General features: G+C 44.5%; 1 protein-coding gene across 1 annotated transcript in view; it reads right to left on the bottom strand.

Moving 5' to 3' along the window:
* LOC131264165 (uncharacterized) overlaps positions 1-17,267 on the bottom strand; it is a 109,974-nt gene that overhangs the window by 38,048 nt on the left and 54,659 nt on the right. The window contains exons 6-14 of the mRNA XM_058266453.1: positions 15,315-15,379; positions 13,851-14,070; positions 12,364-12,500; positions 11,523-11,628; positions 7,107-7,373; positions 6,718-7,008; positions 3,884-4,018; positions 1,742-1,858; positions 601-824 (exon numbers count right to left, since the gene is read on the bottom strand). Coding sequence (XP_058122436.1) covers positions 601-824; positions 1,742-1,858; positions 3,884-4,018; positions 6,718-7,008; positions 7,107-7,373; positions 11,523-11,628; positions 12,364-12,500; positions 13,851-14,070; positions 15,315-15,379 — 1,562 coding nt within the window. The remainder of the gene's footprint in view (positions 1-600; positions 825-1,741; positions 1,859-3,883; positions 4,019-6,717; positions 7,009-7,106; positions 7,374-11,522; positions 11,629-12,363; positions 12,501-13,850; positions 14,071-15,314; positions 15,380-17,267) is intronic.

The following is a 17,267-nucleotide window of genomic DNA, read 5'->3' as shown; positions in this document are numbered from 1 at the left end:
ATTTGTGCGCTTCCATCCTGCTGAGATGGGCGGGAGATAGTGAACGTCAGTCTCGGTGTGAACTTCGTTCGGATGCCGGGCTAACGGAATTGATCCTGGAGGAGAAATTTTGAATTTTGCATTTACATTTTAAATTTCATGGATTGTGATCAACGTTCTGGAGGGGGCGGGTTGGGGTACGAATAACCGAATTTCTCACGAACAGGTTGCCAGCTGAGTTCCGTTGGTAAAATGCCTTCTGCATTGGTACATTGTTTTGGCTTGTAAATTTCCAGCAGTATATGAACAGCTTTAAATAAATTTTCCTTTTTCAAAATCAAGTAAACTTAAAGCAGGATCTTTTATGCTGTAGATTTGAGATAATCTCATCCGTAATTCTTAATTTTATACTGATTAGGGTTGGCAACTAAATGACAAATTGGTTTTTAAGTGGTGTATTGAGAGTAAAGTATAAAAAATGAATAAATATGAAAGCCAATTACATTAAAAAGAGTATAAAAAAGGATGAACCAACGAAAAACCATTTACATTAAAAATAACACTTTTTAAATCTACTTTAATCTAATCAACTTTAAAATCAACTCCGGTTTCGATACGTACCCGTAGATTTGCAAACTGAACGGCAATCCCTTGACCGTTTCCGTGTAGAGATAGAACGAGTTGAGCTGATGGGTGGCGGTGGTGGAGGCGGCTTGCTTCACCCCCGGACCACCGGCCGACGCCGGCCCGAGGGCAGAAGAGGACGAGGAGGAGATCGGTGCTGCCATCGTTGTTTCGTGGTTGAGCGCTGCGGCCTGCACCAGATCCTGCAGTTGTTTGATTTGCTGTCGAAACGAAAATATATCAAACCATGGAATGAAAAGCAGGAAGCAAGGGTGATGTAGGGAGCGTTAAATTCAACCATTTTCGCAAATCAAAAATGGACGTGGCAAACATGGCGAATATTTACAAATTGACTCGAAACGGGGGGATGAAATCGCTGCATCGTACCGTACGCCAGGTTTTGAACGGCGCCCGTAGAGTGGAGCGGAGGGGCAGGGTTGACTTTTCCCACTCGAAGGCGAACGGTTCGCTCGCCAATGATTAGGAGCAAACGAACCGTAAAGCACCGGGAGGATAGGGTGGGTGGGTGTTGTGAGGCCTATCGAATGGGAAGCGAAAGCGATGGCGGCGATGGCAAAGTTGGTTTCGATAAATTTCCATGATTGATGCTATCGCCGCGGTTCGCTGGGTTTCCCTCGAGCGAGATTTTCGCGGTCCGGAACCCCGGGAGGCTCGGAGAATCATCGAGGATCTAATTGATCGCTTTATAGCGATGGTACACACTGGCACGCACACAGCGTCCACATCGGGTTTAGGGAAATGCGCCAAAAATAATCGTCATTGCCGGATGCTCTTCGCAAAAACCCGGAAGCGCTGGTTCTAGGGCGGGGAGGATACAAATCGAATTTCCATCCATCATCCACCCGAAACCCGGTGCTGGAATGTTGGAAGCTGTGGTGTTAGGGAAAGCATTCTCGGCTAGGGTAAACAGTTCTCTGTTCGAATGGTAAAGCAAAGGCGAAGAGGCAAATGCCGAATAATTTTCTCAAATCAGTCGCGTGGAATGGATTTGATTCGATTCCGTCGACGCTCAATTTGTGCCATTATTTTAACCTGCTTCCGGGGTGAGTAGCTAGAGGGCAAATTCGAAAGGAAAATTTTCAACAAGCCAAGGGCTTTGGCGTGCATTACTTCCTACCTGTTGGCTGTTGAGTGACGCTTTGTTTTGCATGATGACGTCCACGATGCGTAAAATGATGTCCGAGGCGATTTCCTGTTCGTGGCGCGTTCCGGTCGCTTCGATGTAGCTGTATACCTGTACCCAATAAGCAGACGGAAGTACACATTTATTGCACCGGACTGATTGGAAATTATGACGACGCTACACACGATGGACAGGAGAAGGTAGTCGACTTTGGGAGCAAATATGAAACTTTTCTGAAGGCTCTCCAATTAGCGATGGCAGTGGTGTATGTATGTTTCCAATTAGCGATGGCAGTGGTGTATGTGTATGAGTTGCAGTATAAATGCAGCCTAATTGGTATTAAAACAGTAATGTAGGGCATAGATATTGATCTTTTCGATGCGAGGAGTTGTTGAAAAATCATAAAACCCTAAAATAAATGCGATTAAAATGAATATAACAACGACAAGTCTAAATATATGTAGAAGCGTTCAAATTAGTTTTAAGTAAAGTTATTAAGCTTAACACTCTTTTTGTTTATTTTTAAACTTTTTAGACTATTAATGTATGTAATTTTGATAAAACTTTTCCACCATATTATCTGCTGATTTATTCGGTTTTCATAATTGTCATAGTTTTGTGAATATTTTTGTTAATTGTTTTTAATGACATTATTTAAATTCTCGTCTCTTTGGTCATATTTTACGTAATAGTTAGAAATAAGAAAAATTATCCAATAACAATTGCGAGAAAACGATGCGCTGTTGGAAGAACGCCTGGAAAAGCTGCGCACCAACAATACTTAAGCTAATAATATCCACTGACGCCAGCTCCAAGTCCTTTGCAAGCGTAAAACCTTCACCAAACTCTCCGAAGGACGCAAAACACGGTGCAATTAAATTTTTCAATAAATTATTCACTCGCAGTAAAACTTATGAATATTTAAGCTCCGTTGGTAGAGTGTGCAGTATTTGATTTGTTTTCTTTTTCTGCTCCCCTGTGCGATTTTGATGTGCTTTATCGTTGACCGTTTCGTCTAGTACTTTAAGTCAGTTGTTCTACGTGGATTTGCGAGAAATGAAAAGCACCGTTTCCGACCGTGCTTCTTGCTTTATTTGACAATTTCCCCAAGGCTGGCTTTTGGGCGTTTCGCGTTGCGAACGTTGACCGAAAGTGCCATTGTCAAAGCCTTGCTCAATAAGAGAGCAACGAGAGCATTTTCAATTTGACGTTTTGATTGTGAGGGTAGATTCGGAAAAGTAGCGGCCAAAAATTTCGGGAAGTCGACGGTTCCCTAACATCGCAGCAGGCGGTAAGCAACAGTTGCGGAAGGTTGGACTTTTTTCGCAACAACTGAACCCAGCGTGATGTTAAACTAATTAAGGAAAAAAATAAATAAATTTCATTTTGCTCCGCTGCTTGGAGGCAGAAGATTGGAACGAAGCTAAAATTTAATTCTTCAAAATCCAGCAGTCGACATCGCATGTTTCTGTGGTGAGTAAAAAAACCAGTCTTTGTTTTATCCTTTTTTTTCGGTTCTCTCCCCGAATTACGGGGTGACCCCGTACATTGTTGATACCTTGAGTGGTTTGAAATGCCAGCACACATTTAGTAAGCTATTCCTTTTGCTCTTTCTCTGTTTCATTTTTCAAAGGACTCTTTTTTAACACCAGCGGTCAACTCGTGTGGCCGGGTTTATACAAAATGTTTGCATAACGTGTTTTACCGGCGGTTGAAGAGAAAATGAACTGGACTGTTTTGTTTTTGTTTGAAACTGGAACCAACTAAACTGGGTCTACATTTTCGTTGCTTTCTTTACTGTCGTTTGAAAACTGTCACCATAAAACGGTTGGATAGTTTTTACCTCGCCTGTTTCGCAGCACTAAAGTTTTCAGTGAAATATTTGCTACCACTTTTACAGGGGAGGAGAAGGGGGCTAGCCCTAACGCCAACTACCGGCATCGGCCTTTGAACTTCGTCCGAGAGTAGGATAAAGCTGGGGCAATAAATAAATAAACCCAAATTTCAAGGACAGCTACACCACACAAACCAAGCGAGTTGGATGTCAGTTGGAGCATCCATGCGTTTGTTTTAGACTAACCCCAACTCCGGAAGGAAAAAGACTAGCGGCATCTGCCCACCGGTCCCAACACTTACCTCATGCAGTAATCCCAGCAGGAAGCCTCCTTCGCCCGGCAGAAAGGATGTCCCGTGGGTCGCTGCGTATTTCAGGCACGACTGGAGCACGCTGGAACCGTTCGTCTTCTGGTAGCCGTAGGTTAGGCCGCGAAACTGTTGGCATATTTGCAGGCGGTCACGGTTGGACGATGGAGCGAGTGACGTTTTATTTTACAGCAGCGCCATTTTGTGGGTGTTTTTCGGGTGTTTCGGTGTGGGTCCAAACGGGGAGACAAAAAGAAGGGAAACGAGAGTTAGTGAAAATTAACTTTCGCAAAAGCTTGCGGATGAAGTATTCGTTGTTCAAAAAACAAGGGATCACTTAGAAATAAACAAACGAAATAGGAGGAATAAAACAACTAAAAAATGAAACTAGTTTTACTCATTTTGTTAACTATTAGGGCGGTCTACAGAGCGGATGATTTCACACCGACGTTGAATGTGTTTCATTTGAAATACCACCAACATTCCACGTGCACGCATTCTGACGATCCATTCGCTTTTTTCACAGTTCGTTCCGACCACAGTCTGCTGCACGGTTCTGTGGTTTTCTGGCATTTTCTCACTGCTTGTAGATCAGAAACATTGACGAGGATACAAGCGATGAATGCACATTCGCGAGAAAAATACATGGAAATGGCAAGCCTATTGCAAAACGGGTGAATTGTCAGTGAGGTGTTGAGGAAGAGAACCGGTAAGGATTTTCCATTATGTTCATCGGGTCACGTGCTTCAACGGTGCAACATGGGGGTTCGATGGAATGCAGCTTAGTTTCTACCATATCGTTACAATCTGTTCGGCACGCGTGTTTCTAGCGGGTTTTTACTGCCCGCACCTTTTATTCCTCTCGCACAACTCAAAGATGAGAAGTGCACTCGGAAAAGCCCCTTTGTTGGAATGACGCGATGGTCGATGTTCTAAATCCGGCGTGAAACATTGGCCGGTTAAGGTTTGCTGATACGGCATCGCAGCGCATCGGACAGGTAATTACGAATATTATCGAGCATGCCACCAATAACGGAGGCTTTAGGTGCTTACGTAATGGATAACTAATGAGATGGGCCGGTACTATTGATGTAATGCTGGTGCCTAACGATTGGCGGGTGGATCGAGACTTGCATTGTACCGTGGTGTGGTTTGAAACAACCGGATGTGTTCGGTTTCCCAGCGTTCGACTGTACGATAAGGGGTATGTTATGATGTTTTGTGGTAGGAATTAAATCGTTGATGGTAGTATTCGATCCGGCGAGATTACATTTTGTTTGCGGGTTAAATTGCACACGTTGATTTCCTATTACTTTCAGCAGAGTCGAGGTTCGAATCGATTTCTAACGTGCATGCGATAAGCGTTTCACATAAAATAAAAATAAATTACCATAAAACATCCGTATCTTATCAAACTACCCACTTTTTTCATCACTTTAATTTAGATATATTCATAGGTGGTTTGTGTTAGGCATGTGAAAAGACGATTTCTCGAAAATGTGACGTAGGTCTTCTAAATTAACTAATGAATTACTGCTTTTTCCTTTGGAAAAGCCTACTAAGCATTGCTTTAGTGCATGAAAAGGGATAAGAGTTTTTTCTACCAAGTTTCACATTTATCAAAATGACTCTTTTTTCGTTCATATACACTCGTGCCGAATTCAAATGATCTCGTAAAATTCATCACGCCAAGCGACCGGAGTGAAACGAGAATCGTCTAGAATTGCTTGCGTAAGCTCAAACCCGTTGCGGATGTCGTCTGTGGAAAGAAAAAAAAATCTACGGAAATACGGTCTGGGTGTTGGCTGCGCCCAACGCCTAAGCACAGGGTGAAGAAAATAAGCGCACCATCGAGTTCATCCACAAACGCCATCAGTTCAGTTCCATCGCCGCCACCATCGTGGGGCGACATTTTCCGAAATCGATGACACCATCAGACACCGCAAAAGCCGCAGTGAAAGCTTAGAGGAAGCTGTTGTTTTTTCTTCGCTTTTCCCTATGCCGTTGATCGGTTCGGTATGATTGTTTTGTTTTTTTGTCCCTTTTCCGAGGCTCATGTTCGCTTTTCGGTAGGGTTGCCATTACCCCAGCCATGTCCCGCTGGCTCTGTTGACGGGGCGATGAGTGTTTCGTCGGTAAGTGTACGCTCCGGGCAGCAAGAAATAGCCGGCCGGCTCCGGAACGGTGTCGGTGTTGGCGATTTGTTTTTTCGAAAATATGATAATGATGTTGGAATGGTTAGAGAAGGTTGGTGGTTTTTGTTTCGCTTTCGTTCGGAAATGGTTATGTTTTCTAAATATATGTATATATATATACATTTTTGTTTTTCCTCCCATTTTCCACGTGGTGACCGGCGGGAATTGGAATCGATGTCACACTGCAAAACGGAAATTTGGATTAAAGAAGGAAAGAAAACAAAGCAACCAAAACATTGAACCGGCGTTTCGCCAAATGGGTTTTCTAAACCGATCACATCGCTGTGTGAGTTCTTTGAATTAATTTTGGAAAGGTTGGGTTTTGGAAGATGAATCTCAATCGAATTTTCGGTTCGGTTCCGATGTAATCTTTCCCACGTGGATGAATTGGAAATGGAGTGAGGGGAAAAAATGGTCGAAGAAAAGGTTTCTAATAAATGAAATTCATATCGCCTGCGGACAGGATCCGTCAGATAAAGATAAATTTTTGCAGACCAAAACTGTTTGATGCTTTGTTTGGAAATCTGAACGATGCATGTTGCGGGATACTTTATCGAGTCCGAACGTAGTATGAGATAGATGAATGGTTTACCTAACTAAATCAAATAATGAGCCATAAGTTTCTCTTCGTACCTCGTTTTCTATCTCAGTCACTTCCTCAGGTATGCAGTCGGAAAAATCCGGCACCAACCATTCGGGGCGTCCAAAGTCTCGCTGCTCACAGATCCGACTCGCCAGCCCCGTACCGCGCTTGGGACAATCGGCCAGAACGGCCGGTCCGCTAGCGCTCGCCGGCCAGCTTACGCCAAAGTCGTTACTTTGCGGGCACAAGGTGACGGTACCCGGTTCCACCACCGTCACGTGGACACTCCTCGACACGGGAGCCACCGAGTTGGACACGATGCAGGTGTAGACGACAGATTTCTGGAGGGGAGAGAATAGTGGTTGAAAACATCATTCAGTTTCCATTTTTTTCGATTTTTTGTATGGTCAAGGCAGAAGAGCTGGTTCGATGAGCTTACCTGTAGATTGTTCACCTTTAGAATGCTCCCGTCCGGAAAAAGATCCTCCCACAGCTCGCCGTTCGGATCGGACTGAAACAGGGCACCGTTTTTCGTCCAACTGTAGCCGAGCATTCCGAAGCGCCGGTCGGAGTCTTGGGAGAGGCATCGGATCAGCAGCGAGTCGCCCCGGAAAAGCGTCACGCTCGGTGGATCCACGCGAAGTTGCGGTGCGGCCAGGATCTGCACCTTCGTCGAACGGCACTGCTCGATGCCCATGTCGGCGACCTGCCCTCCGGTAACGATGATGATGATGGCGATGGTACGGAATAAGATGAAAATGCGGAAGAAAATCGACATACGCCGGTGAGTATCTACACTCGCAGCCTAATGAATACAGATGAGATGGCGAAAAAGGGCAATCGGACGGAATCGATTTTCTGGTCCCCGGCGTGGGAACAACCTATGTTGTTGTTGTGCCTCCCGGCTGTGGTGAAGCAAAACGAGCCAACGGTCGAGATCCGAAGTACTCGAAAACCGAAGGAAACCGCGCTCGGCATCTTTTGTTTTGTTTCATACCATTCTCTCCCAATCTTCAAACCATAACTTCAACCGCAAACCCCACATGGATCAAGGATCATTCCCATGTGTTGGTGTGTATGAGAGTGTGTGCCAGGGAAAAATGTGAAACAAGAAAAAGGGGGGGGGGGGGGGGGAAACGCCTCGGTTCGGTTTCGGTTTCAATATCCGCCGGAAACGATCCCGTCAACGGGCTTGTCAGGAGATAGGAAATAAATGTTCATTTAATGGCTAGCTTTGTTAGTTTTCCAGCGAAAAGTAAGACGTGTCTGTCGGTTTTTGCCGGCGACGTGTGTTTTCGTATTTGGTTTTGCAACGGGGTTTTCATTTGTCTTGTCTTCGGTACGGTGGTCCATTTATTTTAGGGCCGATGATTAATCGTAGCGATAACGATGGCAAGACAGCTGCAGACTGGGCGATGTCCAAAACATATATTATATATTAAGTGTTTGAAGTGTTTGAGAGTGGTTTGGAGAGCGTATGTAGTTTCAAAGTGCTTTGAACTGATAAGGTAATGGAAAAACCTACGAACATGAATTAAAATCCTTCAAAGAGAAAACAAAAAAAAGGAAAATTAAAAAAGAATTCTTAAAGAGGCTGGAATAAAATTCCCAAGTGAAATGGAAAACAAATTTAAATAATTAAATTGTAATTCCAGTGTTTAAAATATTTACAAGAAAGCATCCTGTATTTAGCATGAAAATTTAACACATAAACCATAACGAAAGAAGTACGTCTCATTTTTTCTTCAAAACATCAAACAGAAAAGCAAAATCCATTTCATCTTGCATTTGAGAGTCGGTGCAGAAAAGCGTGCATTAAGACGTCCGGCTGTCTTGGGCAAAGGCACTTCTATCCGTTGCAGCGATCGAAAGACGCCAAATCGCATAAAAGCACAGTTCGTGAGAACTCCAAGGATCTCCCGGTTTTCTTTTTCCACAAACGAAATTAAATGGAGCAATGCTACAATCTTGCAGAAACCCTTTAGAAGTTGCCCACTTTCAGAATTGAAAGCAGAAGTAAAACAGAAGTCAAAAGATGCGTCCGGGAGATAGAGTAAAGCCGGAGCAAAACCGGTCGGACGAAAGCGAACCTTGGGCTAGCCAGTTTGCCCGTTTGCCACTTTTACACAACGCTCCGGTGCCGTACTGGACCGAGTACCGGGCCACTGGACGGAATGCAAGTGTCTTCGAGGGGTGCATCGTTGAATTAAATTAAGTGGAATTGATTTCGGACGATGGTAAATTGTGTGTAATTTATTACCCCGATGTGCTTTCTTTCTATTTCGTCGCCGTTGCTCGCTTTGCTGTGTAGCTTAAATTGTACGGGATGTTATATAGCCTGAAGATGTGCTTTGATAACTTGAGAGTATATTTAATGATAGTAAGAATATCATTACTTCTATGATGGAACGTAATAATTCTACCTAAAAAATGGCTCAAAAACTCAATCTAATTTCTAAAATTGGGAGCAAAATAATTCAGAAAAGATATAATATCATTGACGTCTTCAAGCCAGAAAGCCTGGGATGTCAGCTCGAATATGAAAGTGTCTGCAGAAAATAAAACGTAGCTGCAACCCAAGACCAAAACATCCACGAAAGCATCTAGTTGGCTGAAAAGGGAGATTAAGATCGCACTGGGAAATGATGTTCTTTTTCATCCATTACACAATAATTTACATAAAAATGTAATTAAAATACTAAAGAAAAACAAAACACACCCATTTGAATGGTCTGTGAGAGAATCTGTTGAAGCATTCAAAGCGGAGAGTCTCGAGCAGGAAAGTTATAGGTTCCGTCGCTCTCGCTTCGAACGGATCTGGAGCATCTCCTTTTTCTCAATTTTACGCTTGTTTTTTCTTTACCATTTTCCCTACTTTTCGATGAACCTCAAGGGCAAAGGGATCAGGTTTAGGATTGTATCTTCGGCGTAACCTTCCGTCGAGAGCCGCCGGGCCGGGAAGGAAGGAAGTTTGATTTGGTTGAGCAACTTCAGCTGCCGGTTTCCGGCTGCCTTTGCATAGTGTGGATGATTGAACCCGGCAGGAGCCAGCTGGGCGTCTTTTGACGTTGTTTCAGCCAGAAAAGTACCGAAGACTCTGAACACGGCCCAAGCTCGTGCTCGCGTTCATCCGCGCGGTCGGCAGTCGCGTTGTTAGGTTGCGTGAAAATGGGCAACTTGGCAACCCGACCCGCCGGGTCTGACCGACGAATGTAACAATGGAAGATGTTCTAATTTTTAATTATCGCAAGATGCATAATTAAAGACCCCGTAGACCCTGACTGGGGCCATTTTCCCCCCAGCGGCAAGACGGTACTTGGGGCTTGGTTTGACAGCTTGATGTGAATTGCTGTGCCGTTTCCCGTGCCGGCGGAAGGAAGGCTTGTAGGGAGCCGTGGGAGGGGGGAGGGGGGGGGGAACTGAGCTCATCACCAGTGGTTGGGAAGTAGCTCGCGAGGAAAAGTGAAACTATTTCACGCAATCTTTGCTCATTATTCGCACTTCATTTTCTTCGCCGCCTGCTTGAGGTGCGCCGTCGGTTCGCGAGGGGTGACCTCGTTAGGCGTGTTAGGCCGGGGCCATGTGCAGAACGATGGCAAGATTCTTGACAGTTCCTTTGTGCCGGTAGATTACGGCTAGCTTTCCATCCGGACGGGGCTTTCGGCCGGGCGAGGTGGAACGAAAATAGCGAGAGTCACTTCGGTTTCGAAATTACTTGTGCACAAATTTCCCCTTCGCAGCTGGAGATAGGCTTTTGCTATTGTTTTCCCTACACCGGCATATCCGGGCCTCATTCACTGGGCCAACTTCTTCAACAGCCACGCATTGCGAGAGCGGGGGAGACCTGAGGACCAACGGTGGGGAGGATTTCTTTTAATAAATTTACCACTCTGCGGCACCGCGAATGCTTATTCTGAAATTACAAAGAAAGCCTTTTGGTTGAAATTGGATTCCGGTTTCTTTTCGGCCGGTAGTCTTATTGTCATGTTGCGCTCGAAACGTAGAGTTGATGCTGCCGGTTGGTGGGCTTTTTTTTCTTCCATCTTTGAGAGATTATTATTTAAGGTGACAGTAATTTTCCCTCCCATCCGATAATGCAGAACGACAACAGGAAGGAACGACAGGTGTTACGGTGACAGCTTTTCTTGAGCAGCGTTTCGTCATAATTTGTTCTTTTATTTACATTCTAATTGATGCTCATACTCAAGTATTATCCTGAGCTTATACGCTTGAGAAGTCAATTCCAGGAACATACTCGGGTACAGTGAAGTTCTACATCTGATTCCGTGAAGCACACGCATGACGCGGAACTGTTTGTACATCAGATACAAAATAAAACTTCTTATCTTACGTAAATCTGTGAAAAGATGACACCATCTTTCAACATTTTTTTTTAATTTCCACGATTTGCATAACGAATACGTAACACCATACTTTCTAGGAAAGCTGTGGTAGTGTGGAAATGTAAAATTAATCTTTTTGCCAGATTCAGAGGAAGAAATAGCGGAGATGGATTTTCAGGAAAATACATTTTCAGGAAACCTATAACTTAGGCCATATTATACATTTTAAAAAGAATTAACGTCGTGAGTTGCCTTACTTGATGTGCGAAATAAGTTGCAATGTTATTAGACGAGGAATATGTAACAATCTTATGTTCATAAAAGCAAAAAATGAAACCAAACCCCAGGATGGAAACCCTACACAAAATCTGTGTTTAATCTTAAGGCTAACGTCTTCCAGCCTCGCAGTGGTTGCGCAGTGATCCATTTCGGCCTGATATGTTTTGCCCCGATTTGTTCCCATCCCCGACAATCCCACCGATTTGCGCTTCATTATGGCCCCATTTTCCTACCTGACAGGTGTAAATGCCTTCGTCAAGCCGGTTCGCCCGGTTGATGCCGAGCAGTGCCGTGTAGTGATCCTTGGAGTCCAGCGGCAGCAGTCGGGTCCACATGTTCCTGCATTAATAATGTGTCCGCCGAAGGGTGTGTGTGTGCGGCGCCGGGTGTGCCGTGGAACGGTGGAAGAAATGGAATGGAGGAAAACTCGTTAGAAAGCAGACAAAATCCAGGGCCCACTGCGGACCTAGTTTCGGTTGCGGTCCCGTTTGTTGAGCGTTGAGAATAAATAACATCACCGGCCGGGGAAACAAAACTTGCTTTATCGGGAGGTACCGATCGGGACGGTGTGCGGAGTTGGGTGAAGGACCGTAGATGGGTGACATGTTTAACATATCAAAGGTTTTGCCGGGTTTTGGACGGAGGCTTTTCCGAGGGGCTCGAGGGCCGTAATCCTGAAGGTTCCTCGAAGGATGACTTAGGACTAGGACGGATGAACCGGTCGGTTCTGGGGCTTCGGTTACTCGGAATCTTTTTTGAGGACTCTGAACGGAGGTACGCTGCTCCAGATGTGTCCTTACACTTGAAAAAGTGTCCACTCACTGTCGGATCAATGTAGGGTGGTGGGATGTTAGGGGGAAAGCGAGGCTTTTGAACTAATTTTCTTCCTCCCAGCACCGTAGCTGCGTTCCACTCTCTTCCACTCTTTCCGATGAAACACTTCAGGATGATGAATGAGGCTAAAACGTCCAAAGGACAAACGCCGCTTTGGTGTGTGTTGGGGTAGGAAAACCAAAAGAAAGCCGCACCAGGTGATGATCCTACCTCATCGGAGATGGGGCCCCGTTTGCTTACCTTGTTGCTTTGGTCACGTTCACGAAGTATCCGTTCTTGTACCACCGGAAGGACATCGTTGATGAGCCCTGCGCCACACAGGACAGTATGAACTCGGTATTCTCCCGGATCGGTCCCTTTTGATTGATGACCACCGACTGTTGGTGAAAGGGATGGGAACAAAGTTGGAGAACGGATAAGAAAAAGGAAAAGGGAAAAGAATTTACCCCGGTAGCAGAAAACATTGTTAATGGTCCGGTGATGAAGAGGACGATGGCTAAGCATCCAATTTGTTTATATTACCGATAAGCGATTTAGCTTGTTGACACCCGCGTAAAGTGGGTCAAAAATTAAGGAACAAAATTGGGTGTAAATTTAGGCAATGCCGTTCTCATGTGAGAAAGCGTTAAAGTTAGAGAGTTAGTATTCTTTAAAAGGGGCTTTTTACGTTACGTTACGAAACGTTTTTACGTTACGTAAGAAAAACGTTACGTTATATTAGTTGAACAGCGTTTTGAACACCAATTAGTCAATTGTAAGATAGGCTATAATATTATTTTGTTTTGTTAAGAACTATTTAGATCTTTTTATATATGTTCATTATTCATTCATATTCCTATTCGCTTGAGCAAGTTATGAAGGATTAACGTGGTATTTTAAGCAATAGTCTGAGAAAATTACATTCGGCAAATTTATATCCTAAATTAACGCTTATTCTTCTACTGGACTTTATAACCACTTGATTCCTGATAAAGAAGTTATTAGGACATACCACAATGCAAAATTGAATAAAACCAATTTTAAACGGATTTAATGTCCTGTTCTCTCAAATTCGTTAAATTTTACGTTGAAAGGCATCGCTCATTTCTGCGTATTATTTTTTCTATATCAGTTACTTGTTTGTTTTAACATTCGAGACTAATCTGTAAATAATATGTTCGCCGACTTTCTGTACAACAAAAAGGCAAATTCCAATAATCCAACCATTTGCGAAATGGTTGCTACTCTCAAGATTAAATTATTTTAAAAATGTGCATCGAAGATGAAAGTGCCCTGGAAGTGCCTTTTGGAAGTAGTATTTCTTCAGAAAAGTTAATTTTTATTTACCCAAAAACGTACAAAGGCAGCAGAGGAAGAGCCTCATTTTTCAACAAGGCTGCGTTTCCTGAAGAAGCTTAACCTGCTTCTTTATCCACAGTTTACGATCTTAGGGAAACACGGTCGGAAAATGTTTCCAGTGTCGATCTGACGGAACGCGTGCGGAAAACCTCACCGATGGTCCACCAATAAAGCCTGCCTAAGTACAAGGAACAATGTTGCCGTTTCCCCGAAATAGCGCGGCTTTCCTCGAACGGAGGGGGGCTCATTTGTAGAGGTTCGAAAAAAAACGAAAAACGTGTTCCACTGCGGCTGATCTTCGTTTTACCCTGCTAATACCTTTCACTAAAAGGCTCACTCAAAGCTTTTCCACCCAGCAAAATTTTCCTCAGAATATTTCCCTCACTCACCTGCAGCATCAGCCCGACGTCCTGGCGAAAGGACAGCTTTGTCCCGGGCGCGAGACTGACGTTTCCGATCCGGCCCCGCTCCGTCATCTTCTCCATCGCTTCCCGCACCCGGGCCGCGTCGAACTTGGGGCCGAAAAATTGAAACATTACGTCGCTGCCGCTACCCTTTGCCGAGCCCGGTTTCGGCGAAGTGCTTCCACCGCCGGGCACGCCGTTCGTCCTGCGGATTACGGAAGGTCGACGAGAGAAAAACAGAAGGCGAAGCGTGTGTTAAAGTAAAGCGAAACCTTACGAAAACAAAAAGAAAACGGGTCGTGCTACACTTTCCCAGCCAGGTGATTGAACTCGGCGGTTGACGGTGTGTTGCGGGCGTTAAAGATATGGCTGGTAATTAAGGACCGGGAGGCGTGTCGCCTGGTGTGCAAGGAGTCGGGGAGTCGGCCTCACCGTGGGGTCCCATTTCCGAGCGGATCAAACGGAGCCCCGACGAGTCCCGGAGGAGTTTTCGCTCCGCGAGTCCACGATGGGAACGGAGCCAAGAGGAGGTTGGAATAATAATAACGAAAGGTTGCGCGCGGAGAGCGGGAAAGCTAATTTTGAAGCCTGACTTGGGGATTTGGTTACCTGGCCAATTATCGTCGGATTGAAGTAATTAAGCAGATTGAGGTGTTTTGACAGCCGTACAGCTGTTAAAGTTGGTAAGGGGAGGATGTTTCGGTGGAGTCGTTTCGTAAGAGAGTGTTTTCTTGTTTTGGAACAAAAACTTCTAAATTCTAGGTAAGTGGAGACACATTTCTAATTTACTTTCAGTTTTACGTGGAACAGAGATAAAAGAAGCTTTATTTCAAGTCAACCTTCGGAAATTATTTAACACAACAGTTAGTACAACAATTTCAATACCCTTTAATGCACATTCTCAATTGTCTAGAATTTCAACAAAGAGTGGAGCAATTAAGTGGCGAATATACTGATATTCGCCCAAACATGATGCAGCTGATTGCACTTCGCTAATTACTTGCTCAGCACCGGCATAAGAGACCCGGAAAGTCCTGTTCCATCGCTCCTTGTGAACACACTCGAAGCGATGTTTTACCAGTCATTTGCTTCGAATTGCATGCTCCTTTGCCGCATTCTCTCGGATGCCGTAGCAGCGAAACCCAAATGGTGTCCCAATGGGACGTCCGTTCTTCGGTACGAGGGTAGTGGAACACTTGTGTTTTGGATCCGGAGCAACGTTTGGGACGATCCGTGCCGTGTTCTGTCTTAATGGGACATTTTAGAGTGCGAATTAATTGTGAATGGATGTGCTTTTAATTCGCTGTCGTATTTTATATGACTTTGTTGGCGAGTTGAATCCGTCGTAACGGGCTTTATAAATGAAACATGTCGTTCGACGTTTTGTTTGTCGATTTTGATAGGGATTGAGAACGTGAACGTGTTATTTGCAACGTGTGTCAAGCTTACCTGAAGGCAAACACTTCCAAGTCGTTGATTTTGGACAGGTTGAAATTTCGCAGAAACCGATTGATCTGAAACAAAGGGAGAAAATATTTGAAAAAGATCCTTTTTTGAGTATTGAATTTAGATGGAATTGTGATGAAATACTCAAATTTCTCTGAAGGTAGCAAACTGAAAGTTCAAATATTGAATCTAAGAAGAAAGGAACTATATTTTTCTAACAATCGATGGCTTTTTGTGAGAAGGAAGTGACTGAATAAAGCGAAAACATTTCATCCTGTTGATTTTGGGACGGTCCGCTTCGTTCATATTTGGTTTTAATTTTACGAAATAACTATGTTTACATAGACATTTGTAACTTCCTAGAATCGAACTCAATTAAAGAAATCCAAATTGAAATTTATCCAGTGTTAGTTTTCCGAACACCATCCGGTTTGAGAGAGTATTCGTTGGAATTTTCAAGATTCTAGAAACCTTGGGGTGTTTTTTAAATGTATCTTTAATACTGTTGTTATGGTGATGATACAAATTTAAAGATTGACAGAGGCAAAGACATTCGACATATTTTTCCTAACAGCAAGTATTTTGTGTTATTGCTAATGTGCTTAAGAGGTTATTTTAATTTTTTTTCGACGTGACCGGTCGTGCCGTGCACATTGTTTAGTATTTTCAGTCTCTGCGTTATTTGAAAAACATTGTGAAAACCACTGATTTACTGCAACGACGAAGAACCTCCCAGACACGGACAAATTCGCCTCATCTGGTCCCCTGTGTTCGGGGTTTGCTTTCATGTGCGGGACACGGTTCGTGCTTGCTTTTGACGTGATCTAGAAAATTAATTAGCATATTCGTTTAATTATCAAACGCTAACAGCCAGCCAGTACGCCACCCTCGCCCATCGTGCGGATCCGGGAGACGCGATGCCTTTTCATCGGGTTTAGCTGTTTTACTTTGTGCTTTTCCCTCACCCACGACGTCCTTCAACGAGACAAGGTTCCGCGGTTGGAAAGCACTCCCGGTAGTGCCGGTGTGGGAATGCGTGTGTGTGTGTGTGTGTTTTTTTTCTGTTTATTCTAGGTAGGTCGAGTGTTTCTTCAAAGCCGAACGGTGTGGCACAAGGTCTGACCTAACAGCGAAGGCTCGACCGGGCATTGGAACGGTTGCGCGCTTTCCCAAATGACCGCCTCTAGTCGACTGCGTCAGGTGGTCGCTCTCATTAAGCGAAACCCGCTCGGTGTTGTGGCCGGTTAGTTGGTCGGCTCCGAAACCGGGACCCTCTCCATCGCGCGTTTTCACACAGCGCAAATACTTCAATTAGCGGCTGTGTGGCAAAACAAACAAGCCACCTCACGCTACACGGCTTTGCCCGGGAAAGTGTGGAAATCGACAACGGGGGGCGGCAAACAAGGCAGGCAGGCCACCCTGTGCTTGACGTACGATTCTTTCTCCTTGAACCACACTCGTTAAAGCTCCCAAGGTGCGAATGCCGTCACGGAAACGCCTGCAAAAACCCGTCACAAACTGCATCAAAGAATTTCCCGCCCCGAGGGAAAGTGGATTGACTTTTTCCCGGTAGACTATCGTGGCCTGGTCGTGGCGGTCCTTTGGGGCTGTTTAAAGCGAGCATAACAAGTCGTTCAAGGACCTTACCCCCGAACGGTGCGACCATTTGTTGAACCTAGCTGAAGATGAATCGCGACGGTATGGCGCAGTATTTTGGAATGGCAAAAAAACAGGGCACATTTTTCACCCGAGCCACACACTGAACGTGATCTTGCCAGCAACATGTTTGCCATCACGCGAGGTGACAGAGCGCTAGAGTAAATTTGAATTTCTTTTGGTGTGAAACATGCATTGGATCGTGTGAACATTCCCTTTTTTTCGTTTGTGAAGTCATGTTTTGATTTTTGAAGTGAAAGGTGTCTAGACTGATCTGAATGAAGGGTCCAAAACGAGCAT

This window comes from Anopheles coustani, chromosome 2 (genome assembly GCF_943734705.1).
Source record: "Anopheles coustani chromosome 2, idAnoCousDA_361_x.2, whole genome shotgun sequence".
NCBI classification, from domain to species: Eukaryota; Metazoa; Arthropoda; class Insecta; order Diptera; family Culicidae; genus Anopheles; species Anopheles coustani.
This window is presented reverse-complemented; position numbering and strand designations above follow the sequence as displayed.